This window comes from Brachyistius frenatus, unplaced genomic scaffold (assembly GCF_029030835.1).
Source record: "Brachyistius frenatus isolate BFR_SWC_R1_liver_20210118 unplaced genomic scaffold, ASM2903083v1 Contig_265, whole genome shotgun sequence".
NCBI lineage: Eukaryota > Metazoa > Chordata > Actinopteri > Embiotocidae > Brachyistius > Brachyistius frenatus.
The window spans coordinates 43,602-64,220 of NW_027210864.1; the positions used below are offsets into that span (position 1 = coordinate 43,602).

At 40.8% G+C, this 20,619-nt stretch overlaps 1 protein-coding gene across 1 annotated transcript; it reads left to right on the plus strand.

Moving 5' to 3' along the window:
* The first annotated feature begins 9,449 nt into the window (after positions 1-9,449).
* Positions 9,450-13,500, plus strand: linc.pou2af1 (lnc RNA pou2af1). Its single transcript, XM_069721482.1, has 5 exons — positions 9,450-9,536; positions 9,972-10,072; positions 10,342-10,396; positions 11,113-11,426; positions 12,957-13,500. Exons 4-5 carry the CDS (start codon positions 11,229-11,231, stop codon positions 13,284-13,286), a joined length of 528 nt encoding a protein of 175 aa, XP_069577583.1. The 5' UTR covers positions 9,450-9,536; positions 9,972-10,072; positions 10,342-10,396; positions 11,113-11,228; the 3' UTR covers positions 13,287-13,500.
* Positions 13,501-20,619: the final 7,119 nt, after the last annotated feature.

The following is a 20,619-nucleotide window of genomic DNA, read 5'->3' on the forward strand; positions in this document are numbered from 1 at the left end:
GGAAAAAATGCTTCTTTAAGGGAGAAAAACCTCCAACAGAGGGAAGAAAAACTCCCTCTTAACAGGAAGAAACCTCCAACAGAACCAGGCTCAGGGGTGGGCGGCCATCTGCCTCGACCGGTTGGGGTGAGAGGAGAGCAGAGAGAGAAAAGGACAGCATAGAGATAGAAGAGAAGAACTGTTGATGGAGACGACAAGCACAGGGCCGAGACATGCAGCTCCATGACGGGACATCTGCAAAAGAAAGAAGAGAAACTATGCGAGCGAAGGAACTGAATGGAGACAACAGACAGTAAGAAAAAGATATGGGAGAGAAAAGGATGGTGAGGTATGAGTCAGTTAAAGAGTAGGAGGAAAGAAAAGAAGCTCAGCATGTAACGAGGTCCTCCAGCAGCCTCGGCCTATAACAGCATAACTAAGTGTTGGTTCAGGTCTACCTGAGCCAGCCCTAACTATAGGCTTTATCAAGAAGGAACGTTTTGAGTCTAATCTTAAAGCTAGAGAGGGTTTCTGCCCCTCCAACACAAACTGGGAGCTGGTTGGTTCCACAGGGGAGGAGCCTGAAAACTGAAGCTCCGCCTCCCATTCTACTTCTGTAAACTCTAGGAACCACAAGTAGACCAGCGTACTGAGAGAGAAGTGCTCTGCTAGGATTATATGGTTCTATAAGATCTCTCAGATATGATGGAGCCTGGTCATGTAGAGCTTTGTAAGTCATCAAGAGAATTTTAAATTCTATTCTTGAGTTCACAGGAAGCCAGAAGAGAAGCTAAAACTGGAGAAATATGATCTCTCTTGCTAAATCCCGTCAGTACTCTTGCTGCAGCATTTTGGATCAGCTGCAGGTTTTTAATGAGTAATTTGGACGTCCTAACAACAAGGAATTACAATAATCTAGCCTAGAAGTAACAAACGCATGAATGAGTTTTTCTGCGTCACGCTGAGGAAGGATTTTCCTGATTTTATTAATATTACGTAGATGAAAGAAGGCAGTTCTGGAGATTTGCTTTATATGGTGTCTAAAGGACAAATCCTCATCAAATATGACTCCAAGGTTCCTCACAGTTTTGCTGGAGGCCAAGAAAACGTCATCTAGAGTAACTAAGTGATTACAGAAAGAGTTTCTGAAGTGTTTAGGACCAAGTACAATAACTTCCGTTTTGTCTGAATTTAGAAGCAAGAAGTTTTTGGTCATCCAGACCTTTATGTCTTTTAGACAGGCTTCAAGTTTTACTAACTGATTAGTTTCATCTGGTTTTATAGAAAGATATAGCTCAGTGTCATCTGCATAACAATGGAAGTTTATGCAGTGCTTCCTGATGACATCTCCTAATGGAAGCATGTACAAAGTAAAAAATATTGGACCGAACACTGAGCCTTGTGGAACTCCATAACTAACTCTTGTTTGTCTGGAAGACTCATTGTTGACATGGACAAATTGGAATCTCTCTGATAAGTAGGATTTGAACCAGTCTAATGCAGTTCCTTTAATCCTCGTAACGTCTTCTAATCTCTGTAATAAGATCTTATGATCAATCGTATCAAAAGCAGCACTGAGGTCCAGAAGAACAAGTACAGAGACGAATCCATTATCTGAGGCTAACAAAAGGTCGTTAGTAACTTTCACCAGAGCTGTTTCTGTGCTATGATGAACTCTAAAGCCTGACTGAAAATCTTCAAGCAGACCATTCCTTTGTAAATGATCACAAAGTTGATTTGCAACAACTTTTTTAATATACTATACAATATAACGTTTTCAATATACTGGTCACAGTCAATTGCAGATTCCATCTAATGCATTTTACCTCTGCTACTGTTTGAGCAAAATCATCTTTTTACTATTTTATATTATCAATATGTCAGAGACTGTTTTCTCTTTTTCCCTAAATTTTTATCAAATTTAAAACAAGGAGGGCTGAAATAAACATCTGATCAATAGGACAAAGTCAGCAGTCTCTGAAATTCAGTTTGCTGACCCTATTTTAATGCTCTATTAACAGGAAATCTCTTTGAGGTAAATCATTAAGTTACTATTGATGTCCTATTCTAACATTTTTACTGCTGAAATAAAGTTTTCACCAAATCCCCCCCCCCAAAAAAAATCTAAAATGGGTGTTCCACTGTATCAAACGCTTTGTAGAAGTTGAGAAATACAACGACCGCCTGTGACTCTACATACTCTAAATAATCAAGTAAGTCTAGAACCAATCTTATATTGTTACTTATATGACGATTAGCCATAAATCCTGTTTGGGTTTCATTATGATTATCAAAAGGGGCGCTCACAGGAGCTAGTAACAGTTACTGACGTCACTAAACCCGCAAGCTACCATTTTTACATGATCATTTTTTTTTATTTTTTTTTTTATATTCCATTAAAAATGTCACATTTCTAACTAATAATAACCAGAACGACATTATGGCCGGCCCAGTACAAATAGTTTTCTCAAGAAAAAGAGTCGACTCATCCCCTTCTTGTAGACAGCGTTGATGTTGGTCTTCCAGTTCAGTCTGTTGTCGATGGACACACCCAGGTACTTGTACTCCTCAACCATGTCCACCTCCTCTCCCAGAACTCTCAGCGGTTGTGGAGCCGTCGTCTTCCTCCTGAAGTCGACCACCATCTCTCTCGTCTTGGCCACGTTCAGGAGCAGGTGATTCCTTCCCGCCCACTCCACAAAGTCCTCCACTACTGCCCTGTACTCATCCTCCCGTCCATCCCTTATACATCCGACCACTGCAGAGTCATCAGAGAACTTCTGCAGATGTCTTGACTCTGAGTTGTACTGGAAGTCAGTGGTGTATAAGGTGAACAGGAAGGAGACAGAACAGTTCCCTGAGGAGCTCCAGTACCACTGACCACCGTATCAGACAGCACACTGTCCAGACGGACAAACTGTGGTCTGCCTGTCAGGTAGTCAGTGATCCAGGAGACGGTGGGCGCGTCCACCCCCACCACCCGCAGCTTCTCACTCAGCAGCAGTGGTTGGATGGTGTTGAATGCACTGGAGAAATCAAAGAAAGTGATTCTCACAGAGTCACCGGTTCCATCCAGGTGCGACTGAGCTCGTTGCAGCAGGTAGATGATGGCGTCGTCCACTCCCACATGATATGCAAATTGCAGAGGGTCCAGAGATAATTTCACCAGCGGCCTGAGGTGAGCCAAAACCAGCCTCTCCAGCACCTTCATCACATGAGATGTGAGGGCAACCGGTCGGTAGTCGTTGAGGCCGGATGGAGTCGTCTTCTTGGGGACAGGAACCAGACAGGACGTCTTCCACAGCACCGGGACCTCCTCCTGCTTCAGGCTCAGGTTGAAGAGGTGTTGTAGGACCTCAGCCAGCTGGACGGCGCAGGTCTTCAGGACCACGGGGCTGATGCCGTCAGGTCCTGCAGCCTTGCGCTGGTGGATTCTCTCCAGCTGTCTCCTAACCTGGTCAGTCATCACAGAGAGGGGGGTGTGTGTGTGTGTGGGGGGGGGTCAAGGTGTCAATGGAAGAAGAGCCCTTTCAGATTGAGGGCTCTATGCAGTTCACCAGGGGGGGCAGAGGGGGGATGGGGGGCAGCAGAGGTGTTTGGGAGGTGTGAGGTGTGGAGGAGACAGATGAGGGCGGTGAACTAAACCTGTTGAAGAAACAGTTTAGCTCATTGTACCTTTAAATAAAGGAGTGTCAGTGTAAAACGATGAGCAGTGTTGTGTCTGTTAGAGTCTGTGTGGATGGTTTCATTTGATAAATGAGAAGGAGTGCCGTTCAACAGAAGGAGAAATTAATGAAATTTAACGGGCTACCTCAAATGTAGGCCAGCTTCTCTCTTTAATCATATTTGATACTAGTTCTTTACTTATTACGGAATTATCTTGTCTGTCTCCCAAGACTCAAATTTCCTGGGAGCGTGAAACGTTTCTCCACCACGGTCTGATCTGGAAGAGATACCCAACACGTCCTCTGCTACATTTCTGTGGGGCGTGACCTGTTCTCCGGGATCCAGCGCTGATGGGGACAACTGGTCCTGATGTGGATCTGAGACTGTAGACTGTGATGTCTTTGCTCGATTGGTTTAAATAAGATCTGTGCACCATCTGTGTAAAAAAAGTTGTCTATCCTGCACCGAAGTGAGAAAACAAACAAGAATTAGACAGAAAACATTTGTTCATCAATCAATTGTTCATCTGAGCAGCATGGCGTGTCAGCCAGCTGTCCAAGACAAACTGCGGAAGATGTCGTCATAGTAAATACTCTGGAGTTTCTAAAAAGAGGAAAGAAGAAACAAGCCCTGACCAGGGTCGTCCACTCGTCACCGGCTTCGTCCCATCCTGCAGCACATCGCTGCAAAACGCTGATGAACCCGTCAGTTCAGCGAACTACAGAATAATTTAAAAGTGCTTTTGTTTAGCAGCATTCTGTTTAAGCTGCAAAGCTGACAGATGTTTTTGAGTTGATTTCTGATTTTGTCTCATACAGTTATGCCGGTGGAAATGAAAGAATGACCGGTGAGACAGCGGCAGGAAGGTCAAGGGCAAAAAGCTCTAATATTTCAGACAATTATGCTTTTTGTTTTTTTGTTTGGAATTAATAGTGTTATTCCAAAGCCAAAGTTTGACTTGCATCACTGCATATATTCTTATTTTTCCTTATAGGCACTTACACAGATCATTCACTCATACATCCTGTCAGTCCAAAATAGGACGTTTTTAAAGAAAAATATATTCTTCTTCAAACAGCAAAAGCTCTTAATACATGTGAAAGCCACTGTCTGCTAATGTTTATATGGTGTGGAACTGGGACACCGCGAGTAAAAATCTGCAGTGAGAACAGGGAGTGACATGACCATCTGGTCTTTGGTGCCAGGTGATGTCACCGTGCGTTGAAAGACAGCTTTTCAAGACTAATGTGTTTTTGTTTTTTTGGACACAAACTTTTCAGGCCTCACAACCTGTTTAAATTAGTTGACCTTGGACCATTAATTTATGTAATTTGAAGTATAGCCTGAATTATGAATACGACCACCACAATCTAAACCACCGTTACGTTTGTTAGGTTTGTGTGCAGCACACCGTGCTCATCCCTACAAAACATCCCTGTGCCAATTTTAATGGCAAATATGTAATTGAAATTACATTTCATATAATATGCAATATAATGTTGTCTTTACTTCTTATAGACCTATTAAATGTGACCCATTTGGCGAGAGTGAGTCTTTCCTTAGAGCAGGGGTCTTCAATGTTTTTTAGGCCAAGGACCCCCAAACTGAGATGGAGCAGGGACCCCCTATAAAATTGTGTTTTATATTAAACTGGGCCTAGTGTCATGTAGAAACATACCTTGTTATTGTGCATTCAATACTAAGATATTCAAATAATACACAGGTTCATATATTCATGTTTTTATTTTAAACATGTGCAAGGCACAGTGAGTAGGGTGGCCATGCCACTGCCATTTATAAACATAACTTGTCAACTGATACCAATGCCAATATCAACATTGTCTGTCAATTTCATGATAATCATGCATACAAGCTATTCAAATTGACATTTTTATTTTAAACATAAATGTGGAAACGAAAATGAGTGATGGTCTATTAGTGCCACTGCCATGCATAAACATACCTGTTATCTTGCCTCCATTTATCCATTCGCTACAATATGTTGGATTCATGTTAATGTGTATTTAAATGCAGTACCTCCGCGGACCCCCTGTTGAAGACCTCTGCCTTAGAGTATTTAACATTGCATACATTATGCAAGAGTCTACTGACATGACTGATTGTTTTCCAGTTATTAGTCATACCCCATGTAATACAATGGAAACGGAGATCGCACAAATAAAATGCATAAAATGTTTTATATTTTGAGAGCACATTGCCCTACAAAGTGAATATATTTTGATTGCATATCTTATGTAGTTGGTAACTTGTTGTATAATGCAACATTGCACAGGAGGATGTGCTTTAGCGTCATTGTTCGCATAGATGAAGTTTCAGGTAACTTACACTGTACATTGAAAACGTACTAAAAAGCCTGCTAAACAGCCGGTCAGAAGGAGGTCGAGAGTCACACGACGTCCCGAAGGCCGCGGTTACAAACATGACGAATATCTGTCCCCAATACACTTTAATTTAAAGTTAATAATGATCAAAGAGGACATAATTTCAACTTGAAGAGACTTCGCCACATGAAAACGAGACAAAAAAAACATTCATTTGCAAGGATGGGGAAAATAAATAGCGAGATTTCAGCACAGACTCGACTCTGATCTGCGTCGTACAGTTTGCAGCAGAACGCTCTGCAGGAGGTCGTCTGAGTCGGACACAGCACGAGTCATTTGTCCCTTGGTGGTAATTGAAGCTGAAGCTGCAGGGTGGATACCCGCCGGGTCATCCAGTGACAATCAGGACAGGACACCTCATTTGAAACCCGTGATAGAAGGCCTGAGGCGTGATGTAACTGGTTAAATGGGATCAGTGGGAGGCAGGAGGAGAGCAGAGGTGCTAACCGAGGAGGGAAAAGGCGTGACTGCACCTGGGCTCAGTCTCATGGATGCAGTCTCACCGCAGTACATTTCCAATAAAAATATTCATTTGAAAAAAATGTTAGACAACAGAACGTTTCAGTAATGTCACGAAAATGTTTGAACTCCACTCTGACTGGGCTGCTGCTGCTGCTGCAGGTGAACTTGGGGGAATAGTTCAGATGTTTGGCCGCTCGGTGGAGCCACTGCGCCGCCGCTGCTGCGAGAGGAGAGCAGCAGCAGTGCTGCGAGAGGAGGCGGGAAATGTAGAGAAGAGTACAGGGATGAAGTAGATGAAGTGGGGAATGGGACGAAGAGGCTAATTTTATACTATTTAAGAGCTTAAAATAAGCAAAGAGGGTTTTTAAGGGGCGACTATATATCACAGGAGTTATAGGTCAAAGTCTTACATTTTCTTTTTACTGTTCTTTATGAAATGGAGATATTCCGTTCCTAATACCACTGCTGTGACTTCTTATTATAATTATTTGTATTTTTCTGTTATTTCTAATACTTTATTTTATTAATATGAGCAGCCCACATGTTCAAAAGGTACAGGAATCCATGCAGGCTACAGTGAACTAGTTGTCTTATCTGATGCGCCCAGTACCTCATGCAGCTTTATAAATTATTAAAATAATTAAACATTTTAGCGTTAATCAAGTATGGTAAATTATAATGGGTGGGATTTATGCTCTTGGGTATAGTTCCAAAGGCTGATTTATTGAAATACTCCGCTGAGCAGTAAGTCCTCACTGGGGAGGAAGTGCAATTATGGTGGAATTCATGTTTATTATCCAAAAACTTAAAAGCCACTAAGAAGTCAATTAAAAACGCAGAGCTGCTGAGTTCTCCCTGCATATCTCTCCTGGCAGGTGAGCGCATTGAGACCACTTGCAGAGGAGGTGAAGGCCTCCGATGGCAAAGATGCTGCTGCCCTTTGCCACGCCCACTTCTTTCCCACTTTTATGCGTTTTTCTCTGAAATAAAGCTTAAAAATATGTTTGAATGTATTTTGTCTTGAAGATAGGCCACAGTAAACGTGTGATCGCAGATATAAGGTGAAATGCGGTATTACAATTGTGCACAAGAAGCACATTGAGCTGCAGAGCATAATGAGGGGGTGTGATGCTCTGATATTGCAAAAGGAGGATAAAATTAATAAAAGTAAGGATTTTTTTGGTCAAAGTGTGAAATACTATTATATTATATTAAAGTGGATCCTATATTAAGTCACTGCATATCGATTTTAATCGAAAAATCGATTTAAATGCGTTGCTTCTGAATATTCAAATTGAAAGTAACGCGCAATCAAATCATTGTCAAATCGTGGAGTTCTAGGGGTTTTAAATAGTAGGCATGGAGGCAGAAAGTCTCAAACTAATTTGTCCCCAGCTATATTACAATATTGTTGTATGCTCTGACTCTGCTGTAAGACATTTATGTTGACATTTTTGGAGACTTTTGCAGAAATTTCGTTCTTGGCCCTTTTGTACTGGAAGAAAAGGACGTTGTGGAGTCCCACGGGTCTTCTGCAGGGATCTTCTTTTCATCACAGCCATCATGTCTGGTGAGTTTCACCTCGGATTTTCATCAGGATATCATTTTGATGCATTTTCCCTGTTTGAAAGAAAAGAGGAAAAGAAAAAGAAAACTAATATTTAGTGGCAAAATTAAAAGCACACCAGAGTCATGTGTAAAATTAGGGAGAAGGGGGTGAGGGTTATTTCTTTAGATTTCCACTTCTTCTCATATTTAAATATAGAGTGAACAACAGTTAAATTAAACTTTCACTTGTAAAATCCTTGTAGTTTAACCACCTGTTTCCTCGCTGATGGGTGGCTCTGTCGGATCTCTCCATTCAAACACTCCTGTTTAAGCTTTACCGACGTTTATGGGTTTATTATTATTTCGTATGACCACCGACAGCTGACACACCTCAGCACATGCAGATGATCATTTTCGAAGACATTTTCGATTAAGACGAATTACTATTGGATTTGAACCCCTCTGCCCGGACTGCCTGTGCGTAACGGGGCGTTATGAGTGTTCGAGTGGGATGTGTCTGCTTGTAATTTTGGCCCACTATTTGCCACATTTAAGACAAATCATGAAGTAGCATTTATGTATGTATGAATATTTATCAGTCGATGCTTCTTCCCTCATCAAATCGCCTTTTTGCAAAAGGCTCGCCACTCCTGAGTGCTTTAAATTACGCCTTTAGGCTTAAATTACGCGCACCTATACGAGGCGTTCTTTTCGGTTTCCTTTATCAAGCTTCACGTTTTTGAAAAAAAAAAAAAAAAAAAAAATACTGCCAATCATCTTCTGTAATAGCACAATAGCCTTTAAATGTAATATATTCGAAATGGAGGGGGGGGGAGGGCACAAGTGATTCGAATAAAGTAAACAGAGATTGGAGTACAGCTTGGGATTTTGATTTGTAAACAGTATCGGGTTAAAATCAGGGTGACACTTTTCATAAGCAGTCAACAATGTGATCAAACAGTTCAAACTGAATTTATAAGAAAAGAGCGGACGCAGGTTTGAGAGCGGAGCTGAAAAGCAGAAGAAGTTGTTGGATAGTTGTTTGCCAAAAGAAACTTTTAAGTTGGAATCGTTTGTTGCACACATCAGCTATAGCGCAGTTTAGCAACGTCGTCGCCTTTACTTTAAGTTAACTTTAGCGTCTCAGACGCGATCGCTTTAGATAGCCTTGCCTTTTCGTTGTGCGCTTTACGCGGAAGCACCTAGCGACGATATCCAAATTTACCGAACGATCTCACCCGTATTTCAACCTCCGTTGATCCATATGTCCAATTTCAACTTTCGATCTCTCCTATATGCGTTGTTGTTCTGAAATGTAGTTTACTTGCTGCAGCGCATTTTGTGCCGATTCCCTTTGTTCCTGGTCTGGGCGGGGTGGCTGGGAGCGCAGAACGCGCTCTGAAAGGGTCTGCTAAAGGCGTATTAGGAAGCGCTGAGCCGTGTGTGCTGCAGGGGAGACTGACCCGTAGTACAAGGAAGGTAAGAGGTCGGGAAAAGCCGTCGGAAATGCCTGGAGCCACAGCGGGTAGCGAGCGCTCATTATGCGCTTGAGAGCGCTGATGATTCGGACAGAAATTGCGACATCGATGCGCAACACGCGGTTTAAACTCCAGTTTATTGTTTCTTGAAACATGCTATGTTTTTGTTTCCAAACTTGTCCTAAGTTAAAGTGTTACAATCAACATATTTATGTGTGTGAGGGACATTGTAGAGACTCTTCATTGAGAGAGATTTCAAAGAATTTGTACTAATCTACATTTGATGTTTTCGCATTCCAGGGAAGAACCCCCATTATTACACTGAGGGAGCAGGAGTTGGGGTGGGTGGGTGGGTGGGTGGGGAGGGGGAGTCCGTGAGTGCTATTGTCTGCTCCAATAGAGGGTGTTTGAGTGACACGCTGTTCTGTTTGTGCAGCTAAGCAGAGAGTGTACCAGGGCGTCCGTGTGAAGACCACTGTTAAAGAGCTGCTGCAGAGGCACAGAGCCCAGGAGGCTAACTGCAAGATACTTCAAACGGTAAACCCACCACCCACCCCCTACTCTGCCTTTTCACTGTCCTCCCCGGAGGAAGAAAAGACAAGAAAAAGTCATATAATAATAAGTAATGAGTAAAGTAATAAACTGCAAAATCACTCACTGTCCTTCCATATCATCACCCTGTTTAACAAAGCCAGCACACGGTAATAACGACCATACTCAAATGTGAAATCTAAATGTTCCGATCAATCAAATAAATTCCTAGTAACGTTGTCTTCTCTCCGTCCTCCTCTCTTCTCCCTGATCAGCACACGTCCCAGGCATACTTGGAACTTCAGGATCTGTGCGCGTCCACTTTCCAAAGTAAGTTCCCGCCATGAGTAACATCCAAATAAAGCTACAGATCTATTGACAAGTTTGAGCCATCACATAAACTGGCCAAATACCATTTCAAATTGGATTCAAAATGTGCAAATTTGCATGCAGTTTGCAATGATCCGAGTCCAAACCCCCCACTGGTTGGAGCAAAACAATTACGCAGCTATGGATTAATGGAGAAAAAGAAAAGAAACAGCATTCTGCACTCCCTGATGATAACCGGGTGCAAAATACTCACATGAGAGCCCCAGCCATGACCACCTCAGAAAACTGTTTACTTCAAACGCTATTCTCGTCATGTGTTGCCTGCTCCATGCCAATTGTGCTGGGTCCCACTTATAAACGTAAGCTATTCAAATGTGTCTGATGATGTCGTGACATCACTCTCTGAACCTTTCAGGTCTATTTAAGTGTCTTCCTGTGGCTTGTTAGCATGCAGAGACTCCTGCAGTGTCATTTTCTACGAACACTTGAAGACAGTTTTCATCCTTTAAGGCTTACTAACATTTCAAGATCTTTTTCATTTGAATTGCAACAATGGACGTCTCTGTTTTCAATATATTAAGCCACATTTATCATATCTGCCTATTACGTAGGTGAAGTGATTAACCTGCAGCCTGTAAAACGACCTTCCCTTTTTTATATATATATATAAAGACCTATTTTTTTTTAGACTTTTTTTTTTCCTTTTATTCCGTCAGGTCGCCACGTGCCCCCCCATACTTTTGCCCTAACGGACGCGAGCAGCTATTGCGCGCGAGCCCTACAGCTGCGTACCGACTCACTCCCAGTACCTGACGGCTCGTGCAACTTCCAGATGCAGACGAGCACTTTCAACGACACCCAGCTTCAGTTTAGGGACGTGATGTTGCCCGGCAACGGCTACGGTGGCAGTAACAACAGCTCCAGCGGAGGCATCAACTACAACCCTTCGCTGCCTCCCCCTCCCACCTCCTCCCCGCTGCCATGGTGCCACGCGCCCACATCAGAGGCGGACTACTATGGCCATGGGATGGTAGGTTGACACGAACCAAAGTCCATCCAAAAAAAAAAACGGCGTTTTTTAAAGACATTTATTATATAGATTAGGTATAGATATAGGTTATATAGAAAATATGTCCCTCCAGAATTTCGAGGAGTTATTTTTGTGATTGTTGCGATCAAAAATGCTTAATTCTGCGGCAGACTTTCTCAAAAATTGCGATGTAATATGGGTAGTTTTAAAGGAGGTTTTTAGGTTTGTGGAAATAAAAAAAAAATAAAAAAATGAGGGGGGGAAAAAAAAAAAACTTTTTAACGCATTCTATGAGGTTTTTTTTATATAACTTTGAGCCCCATGGTTCTCCAAGTTTAAAACAATATTAAATAATAGGTTCAAACTTAAATAATCATGTGATTTGCAATACAATTATTATCACAGGAATGTATTAGCCTACAGATCATTGTTACTGTGATAATAATTGTATTGCAAATCACATGATTATTTAAGTTTGAACCTATTATTTAATATTTTATTCAACTTAGAGAACCATGGGGCTCAAAGTTATATATAAAAAAAAAACCCTCATAGAAGTTACATAGCTTTACAAAATGGACAGTCTGTGAATGTAATATAGAACAAAAGGCTACATCTGCAATCAGAATAAGAGCTTTAGATAGCTACTGTTTAATTAATGTTAATTCAACAAATGCTCTATGTGTTGAATTAACATTAATTAAATACCTTCAGTAACAGTGCTACTGTATGCACAAAAACAGTGCAGTGTAGTATGTATAAAACTAATTTAACATACAGTAATATGTAATCACTTCCTTGGATAATAACCATTTTATTAGATCATTTTAATGTGAAGACCACATTTCCGCGAACCCCGTCACTTCCGGCTTTTCTGCTCATTCTGGTTTTCTCCAAAGTTTGTTTTTGTGCTGAGAGAAGAAGAGGAGAACCGTGTTATTTTTTTAATTAAAAAAGCGAGTTTTGTTTGACAGGCCTACTTTATGCAGTAATACTATAAGCACAGATTGTGTTGACAAGATTTTTTTGTGTAAAAATCACGAGAATTAACAAAATGCCAATGTGTTCGTAAAAATATACTGAATTATAGAGTGCTTTAAAATCACTAGTAAACACGATAACTTATTATCTGTCAATGATTGACGTCTTCTAACACCTGAGGCAACATCAAATTGTACGGTTTTGAAATAGAGGTTTGGCATGGTTGTTTCTGCTGTGTTGCAGCTTGAATTCAGCATGTTTTAAACATATTTGTGTGGTCTGCAGGTGACTTTAGGGGAGTTCATTTTACTTTTCTTCATCAGATGTGTTTCTGCTTGAAAAAAGAATCCAATAGAAATAGGCTATATATCAGCTGGCTCTCTTCAAAGATAGATAGCGACATAACGCAGCCTAAATACACACACATAGCAAGAAGCAGAACACTTCAAGGAACACTCACAGGTGATCCTCGTGAGCCTTTGATGTTCATCACGTGACAGAGCTGCAAAATAAAAATCATCCTCGCCCTTATTTCTTCCTCTCTTCCAGGCTCTCTGCTCCTCTTCGGAGTCGCTGACTCATTGCAACCCCCTGGATCACAACAGCTACTCCCCCCACGACTCTTTCTCCTCCTCTTCCTCCTCCTGCTACAACTCCCCCACCAGGTTGGAGCCCAGTTACCACGGCTTGACCTCCGAGCAACCGCATGATTTGTTCTGCCCTCCAACGTACTGGCCCGGCCAGGAGGAGAGCTTCCCTGCCCCTGAATATGCACCTTACTACAACCCCACAGACTATCCATACGCCTGCCCTGTGGAAGACAACTATTTTAGGAGGGATTTCCCAATGAGCTCTGAAATGTGCTACAATGTTCTATGATGAGCCCTTCAGCGTTTCTTCTACATACTGACTGTAAATATGATTCCCGGTGAGACTTCATGTTCTGCTCTGCATTTCAGTTTGTGATTTTGCTTCGGTGGAGTGAATATGATGAATGCCGAATGAATAGAAAGGGAGATATTTTTGTATCTTTTTTTTACTACTTAGATTTATTTTTCACTAACATGATGGTGTAAAAAATAAAAATGTCTTGAACTTACGTATTTGCTTCAAATGGATTTCTTTTTTTTCACAGCATTAAAAAAAAGAAAGTGACAAAGTGATTATTGTCTTGGTCAAGTTAATCCAGCAGGTCCACACTTTAACAAGCTGTAAGTATGTGGGCGGAGACTAAGAAACAACAGTTGAATAATTGAAGTGAAAGAATCCTGAAAGATCTGACTCGACCTGCAGAGAGTAAGTTCACCAAGAGAGGCCAGCGGAGAAGAGATTTTTGATGCATATTTTCTGAGGGCTTCTCTTTGAGTCGTGTTGGCAGATGAACTCTTATATATAATGTCATTTTGGTTTCATAATCAGATGGATTTCAACAAAAGTTCACATCTTCAGTGTCCAAAGCAAGAACATTAAAGGATCTATAAGTTACATAAAAAGACAAAACGTCTGATTGTAAAACTCCTCCTCAGTTTATGTAACAACCACATATGTTTTTCTTTGAGGTATTTGCTGCGCTGCCTGAACAACTGAAGGAAACTTGACATAAAGTATTTGACGTTAAGCCGATAATTGAGCAAAGCAAATAATATTCTTCCAGTTAAGTTCTGAAATTGTGGCAGTTGTTGCGTAAATATTTGCTTTCTGTCAGGGCTGCAGCTACCCCTGAGGTCATAAATTTATGTTTGAGTTTCACAGTCCAGAATAAGATCAAGACTTACAGAGCTGATTCTGATGTCTAAATAAATAGAAAAACAAACCATCCAACCAACAAACGAAAAAATAAATAGGGATCTGGCATTGTCCACCAGCCTTAATAATAGATCACCAGAACATGTAATTTGACATAGTGAAATGGCTGTTGTGCTGCATGGGGCAATTTCACCATAAACAGGAATCACAAGCATCAGATTTAACAAATAGCTATTTTCCTGGGCAGATAAACACAAAGTGTCAGTATTTCTATAATGCTGGCCACAGCCCTCCTGTCTGCTTACAGAGCACTAACTTCAGATTAGCACAAGGCAGCATTACAGAGCAGAGGCAACAAGACTCATGTTTTCACATGCAAATGAGAATGAAAACTTGGAAACATTTTAGTCTGTCAGTCTTTTTACAAAGTAAATAAACTATTGTAACAATAGATTACAATAGTAGATTACAAGTACAGTAGAAAGTACACGTTATAAGGGTTTAACCAGGCTGAATGACTTTTGTGTGAGGTTTGACAGTAATGTAATATGGTAAATTTACTCCGAATTTGAAAGCACTGTATTTTACCAAATTTGACTGTACTTTACATGAATAATAATTTGATACTCTTCCGGAGGGAAATGTTTCTGTTTTTAGTCAACTAGATTTATCTGGCAGATTTTATAGCTATTTTCTGTATAGATGAAGATGTGATGAACGGACAACCTCTGATTCACTCTTAAATATTGCATTTGCAGAGAGTCTGTAAAACAATTGGCTTCACCTCAACCAACCACAGCAACAAAGTGCTGCTTGCGCATTAATTTATTAGTAGCAAGAAGCCAATAATACAGTTCAGGACATTTTCTGAGTGAAGACATATTTTAAATGACTTTGTGGAATTTTTTATGCACAACTTTTACCAGTGCATTGGGGTTTGCATTGTTTTCTTTCATATGAGAAGAAACACCCATGACTTATATATATATATATATATATGTGTGTATAAATGACACTCAACAAGTTTTTTAACATTGTGGGTATTTTCTTTAAAACAGATTTTTCACTGTGAAAAAAGGACCCACCCATCGCTCCACACCAGTATGTCCAAATACGGTCATCTCAGGCCCCAAAAACCAAGATGTCGGTAGCCAAAATGCCAAAATAGGTGGGGTGCTGCCTGAGGACAAAGTTAATGAGCAAGGATGAGTTAATTCCACGAATTTCCTGCATGATGTTTTAAACTGTACTTGTATGAGCTCTGAAACCCATCTGTTATGGAACCACAAGTGTGGGGACATTTCTTCCCTGAGTTTATCCTTCAGAAAGTTGTGATTCCCGGACACTCTGACTTGTTTTAAAACGCTATCAGTAGGGTACTAATCTGCCAGATGTGAAAAGTATCTGTGGCTGTTTAAATATACCATCAATCTCCCTCCACACTTGTGGATCTAAAGCATATATCTACTCTGTAAAATACTGTAACAAACATCATTTGCAGTTTGAAACATACAGACAGAAATATATTTCTAATTTCAACAATGAAAGAAAGAAATCAACTTACTCTAAGATACTTTTATTTTCATTTCATCTTCTTTGTATTTTATATTTATCCATTACTGCACAACAAGGGTCACTGTATCCCGACTTTATTTAGATTTTATTTTCTTTTTTACATTTGGAACAACATTTGATGTCATGGAATATAGAAAAGTCTTATAACCCATAAGTATAGTGACAGCATGTTTTTCTGGTTCAATTACTTTTTGGAAAAAGGTGTTTTGCCGAGTAAGTAAAAGTAATCCTTAAGCATACAAATCCTTTCACTTTTTAAATGCTTTATTGTACTGTATTGTGTTTTATTGTGCTTAATTTGAAGTGGAGATCATTAGACTACCATTGTTTCTCATCAATTTGCACTCAATGATCATATCAGAGTGAATGAGCAGCATCTGTGAGCTGCCATGTTCAGGTCTCTCCGCAGATTTTCTTTAAGCTTTGGCAGGGCCATTCAAGGACAGTCAGAGACTTGTCCTAATGCCATTCACAGTGGTGCCAAAAGGTGAATTATCATGTAAGTCTGAGGTCACATCAGACCAAAGCAGAATTTTTTTCACGGTCCTTTGTATTTGGCTGCATTCATCCTTCCGTCCAGTTTGCCCAGTCAACTAGACTGTCCGTACTGTTGAGATGCACCGCTATAGCATGATGCTGCCACCACCGTGCTTTACTGAAGGTATAGTATCAGTCACATGATTAGCATTGCCTGCTCTTCCAGCACACGTGGGGTTTAAAGTGCTACCCAAAGACATAATTGTTTTTTCCCATCATAGAGAATCTTAGTTTTTGTGTTCAAATTCCCTTAAATTGTCATCTGGCAAATTCCAGGCGGGCCGTCATGTGCCATTTACTCAGAAGTGGCTTCCATGTGTGGCTCTACCATAAAGGCCTGACTGATCAAGAGCTGCTGTGATGATCCTTTTTCTGTCACTTTCTGAGCTGTATTGGAGAATCTCTTCCACCTCCCTTATCAAAGTTCTTTTTATTCAGTTATTCAGTATGGTGAGTCATGGTGGCGCCGACTTTCTTCCATATCAAAATGATTAAGACCACATGTGTTCTGGGAACACCCAACAGTTTAGACATATTCATATGCTCTTACCCTAACCAATACTTGGCCACAGTGTTCTTGTAGAGGCCTACAGAGGCCTTGGAATTCATGGCTTGGTTTTTGTCTTGACATGCAATGTGATTTGTGGGATCTTTTAGGTGTGTTCCTCTTGAATTATGTTTATTCAATTTAGTTTGCCACAGGTGGAAAGTAATCTTGGCATGGGCTAAAAATTTTGTCTATGTTATCCATTAAAAAAAAAAAACAGTATAAAAAAGAGCGTGACTCTGAAAGTCTTCTGAATCCTGCACAATAATAATGATGATTATCGGAATGGAGACGTCAGACTAATAAATCTAAAAACCTCTGGGAATAATGAACCAACATGTTGGATGTTGGCCGAGGGCACTGGAGACACCACACTTTCCTGCCTCTACGTCTGCAGTCGGTGTCACAAATGTTTCCCCAAGGGATGATAGGGATGTTCATATTCATGTTCTGACAAATATTGTAATTAGTTGAAAGTGGTGTGATGTGAAATGGAGAGTGAAATGATTTATGAGGGGATATCACAATGTATTACTTTATTTCACTCCATTGTCCTTAAATGAGGGCCCAGATGTTTATCACTGGCCGAGGTTTACTGTGGTGTGAAAACCTGATTCTTACCCGAACAGAAGCTTCAACATTTCTGTTTGAACCAAATGGAGTGTGGCTTGTTTGTTAGTCCTGTACCTGACTTCAGGCCTCATGAACTCCCAATAACAGCACCATTTAACATCATGTTGTCCCCCTGAGCCTTAACAGTGTCAAACCTGTAATCCCCTGCAAGGCACACATGCAGTGAGCTGTTGCAAACAGAGATGACAGGAGTCATTACAGTGAAAGGGCTCGGGAATGTGGGGCTCTAACCGACACAAGCAGAGTTTGAAGAGATCAAGGTCTGATCCAGCCTGACCTAATCTGTTTGCAGCTCCTCTCTCAGTGTAAACAAGCCTGCAAGTCCCCCCTCGCCTCCTCCCCCTCTCCCCGTTTACCTCCAGTTCACTCGGGCTGTAATGTTGAGACTGGCAAATGGTTCAGCCAGGCAGCAAGAATGAGGTGTGCGTTTATCTGTGTGTGTGTGTGTGTGTGTGTGTGGTAACATGCTTTACTGCTTCAGGTGTCTGAGAAGACTCTAATAGCCTCGTTCGAAAAAATCAGGGAATTAGTGTCTCACACCGTCTCGTCTGAAGTTTCAATCCATTTATCAGAGCATCACACATTCCCATCTCTGAGGGTATCTGAGTCAGCAAGGACTAGTAAATTAAACCAATCGCTGTAAATCAAATTCAAAATACCCTTTGGTTTTCAGGCGGTTTGCAGAAAAGTTCCCAATCCAGATACCAGAACTGTGTCTGTACAGAGGACTGACCACAACATGTGTCACACTCAGACTGGCCATCGCCTGAGGTTAATTTTGGCCTGGCCTTGGGTGAACAGTCAACTTGATGAACAATAATTTAGCGAGCAGTAAATTAATCTCTCAGGATCCACAAATCAGGTAAATCAGTGTCTCTGGCGCAGAGGTGCGCACACCGAAAATTACGTCATCACGTAGCAGCAACCGGCTACCTGCTATGGACAAATCACTTGAGTCGGGAGAAATGGACAGTCACAGTCAGAGGAGAAGTCCAGAGTGGCTATAAACGCAACTAAATGCTGCAAAATAAGCGACATGTTCGCCAGTAAGGAAACACTGGCAAAAGTGTTACCATTAAAAAAAAAACACATAAAAAAACTCCATACTGGCCGTGACAAAAATCGTTTGTGACATCTGCAGGCACACTACAACCGGCATAATAAAGCATACAATAATATATAGGCGGCCTAATGACACACTAATGATAGTGACTATGATAACTAATTTTTTTCTATTTACTGATTTGAATATTTTTCCTGTCTTGCATTTTTGTGTCTTACTAATTTTTTTGTGTGGATCCCAGGAAGAATTTTGGAAGACTATGTGGGAATCCACATGAATAATTGAGGATGATTAAAGTTTGGGGATGAAAATAGCTTTTTTACATTGTAATTTACATGTAAAATATTGTTGTTTCTTAGAGTGCTTTTCCAGTACCATGTTTGACTGGAAATTAATATTTTTACATTTAAGCACAGTACGCTGTTGGGTCTTAGTGTAACCCAGGTTACAATATCAGTGTTAAATAGTGATTTAAAACAAAGGAAGCAGTCTAGTAGTTTGTGTGAACAGGATGTCCTGAGATGGAGCAAAATTCCTGGCCTGAATTATCAAATTTGTTAATTTGTTAATTAAATTTATGACTGTTCACTGTATCATGTGGGGAATGGTAAATAAATGAAAGAGTAATTTCTAACACGTCCTGGTTTTATTGAAAGTCTGTTCATGTTTGTTTGGCTACCTCACATACCCTGTATCCACTTAAAGCACTGATGTACACGTCTTCAGGAATTTACTCATCCATATGATGCAATACACAAATGAACAGCAGGGGCAGATGTGACAGGGTTAGTAAGCACAAAAGCAACAACAATGGCGGAAGGTTTTAAAAACAAGTTAATGGACCAAGTCTGCAGTTACCCGCAACTTTACGATATGTCCCTGCCGCCGCACAGAGACAAACAGGCTAGTCAGAAAAGCCGCAAGAAGATCGGGACCATTTTAGAAGTTACCGTGATTGACTTCAGTGTCAATGGAAAATGTTGTTGAAATGAAACTCAGCATCAGTTCAATCAGACCTGTTTTCGGTAAACCAATCATTGCCGTCAAAATCAAAATCTTTTCTCCTCTCTCTGTCGCGTCAGGGCGATCTGCCGCTTCCCTCCTTATCCCCATTTACCTCCAGTCTCAATACCCAGTGCCCAGGTCATCAGAATCTTCTCATCACATCCAGGTCTACGGTTACTGGCACCACCAACCTGCCAAATATTTACCGTCAAGTCTCCCTGTGCTGTCCTTTTCATCTTGTCAATCAACCTTAACTGTTCAAGCCAGGCTCGAGCCTCATTATAATTGCTCTCTGTTAGGTTTTATGCTGGCTTGAAGGATGCAACTCTTGATGAGTCCTAGCGGGAATAATAACACTGCAGCTAACACAACTGCTGCACCCCTCCCCACAGGTAGAAGGTGACATCATTACATCAGTAATATGCTGTATTGGTGCATGTAGTACACAGTTGCAATGAATTCAAGAATAGGTTTTAAACCTTAAAACAATGATCAGATTTCCATGTAAATATTGAGATGGGCTTTTACTCTCTTTTATCATTCTTGATGCTCTTACCGGCCGTGACAAAATCCCTTCATGCACCTCATGTACAGTTTGTCCTTTTTTGTGCAAAAAGCTTTTGGAATTGAAAATGGGGCTTCAGCACCAAATTTTCACATTGCATCACAATCTGTACATAATACACTATGAAAAAGTGTCATTCTGACGCCTGTGAGTACATTTTTATTGTCAATACTTTTAGTCGATGTTTAATGGATACCAAGAAAACTATCTCAGTACTTTTTTCACCACTGCAAATACTTTAAACTTGGCAGATATGCACTTAGTTAGTTGTACTCAGACTTCTGAAGCCTGTAGCTCCAGAAAAACTGGAAAGAGGGGGCTTTCCTCCAGACGGAGGGCTGTGGGCAGACCTGCACTTACACTGGAGGCTTGTTCGGACTGGATCTATTTTGGCCAATAAAAACAGAAAGCAAGACATCTAACTATTGTTATTTGACTATTATAAAATCCTTGAATTTACCACAAACGTATTTCTATGTGGTGCAGCTGTCTTGTCCTTTAGGTTCTTGAGGTCCTTGATGACATTTCACCTCTGATCCCA

Bases quoted from the DNA above. Each gene is read 5' to 3' on its own strand.
- linc.pou2af1 (XM_069721482.1), top strand. From the start codon at position 11,229: ATGCAGACGAGCACTTTCAACGACACCCAGCTTCAGTTTAGGGACGTG. The intron at 11,427-12,956 runs GTAGGTTGACAC...CCTCTCTTCCAG, and splicing joins ACTACTATGGCCATGGGATG to GCTCTCTGCTCCTCTTCGGA.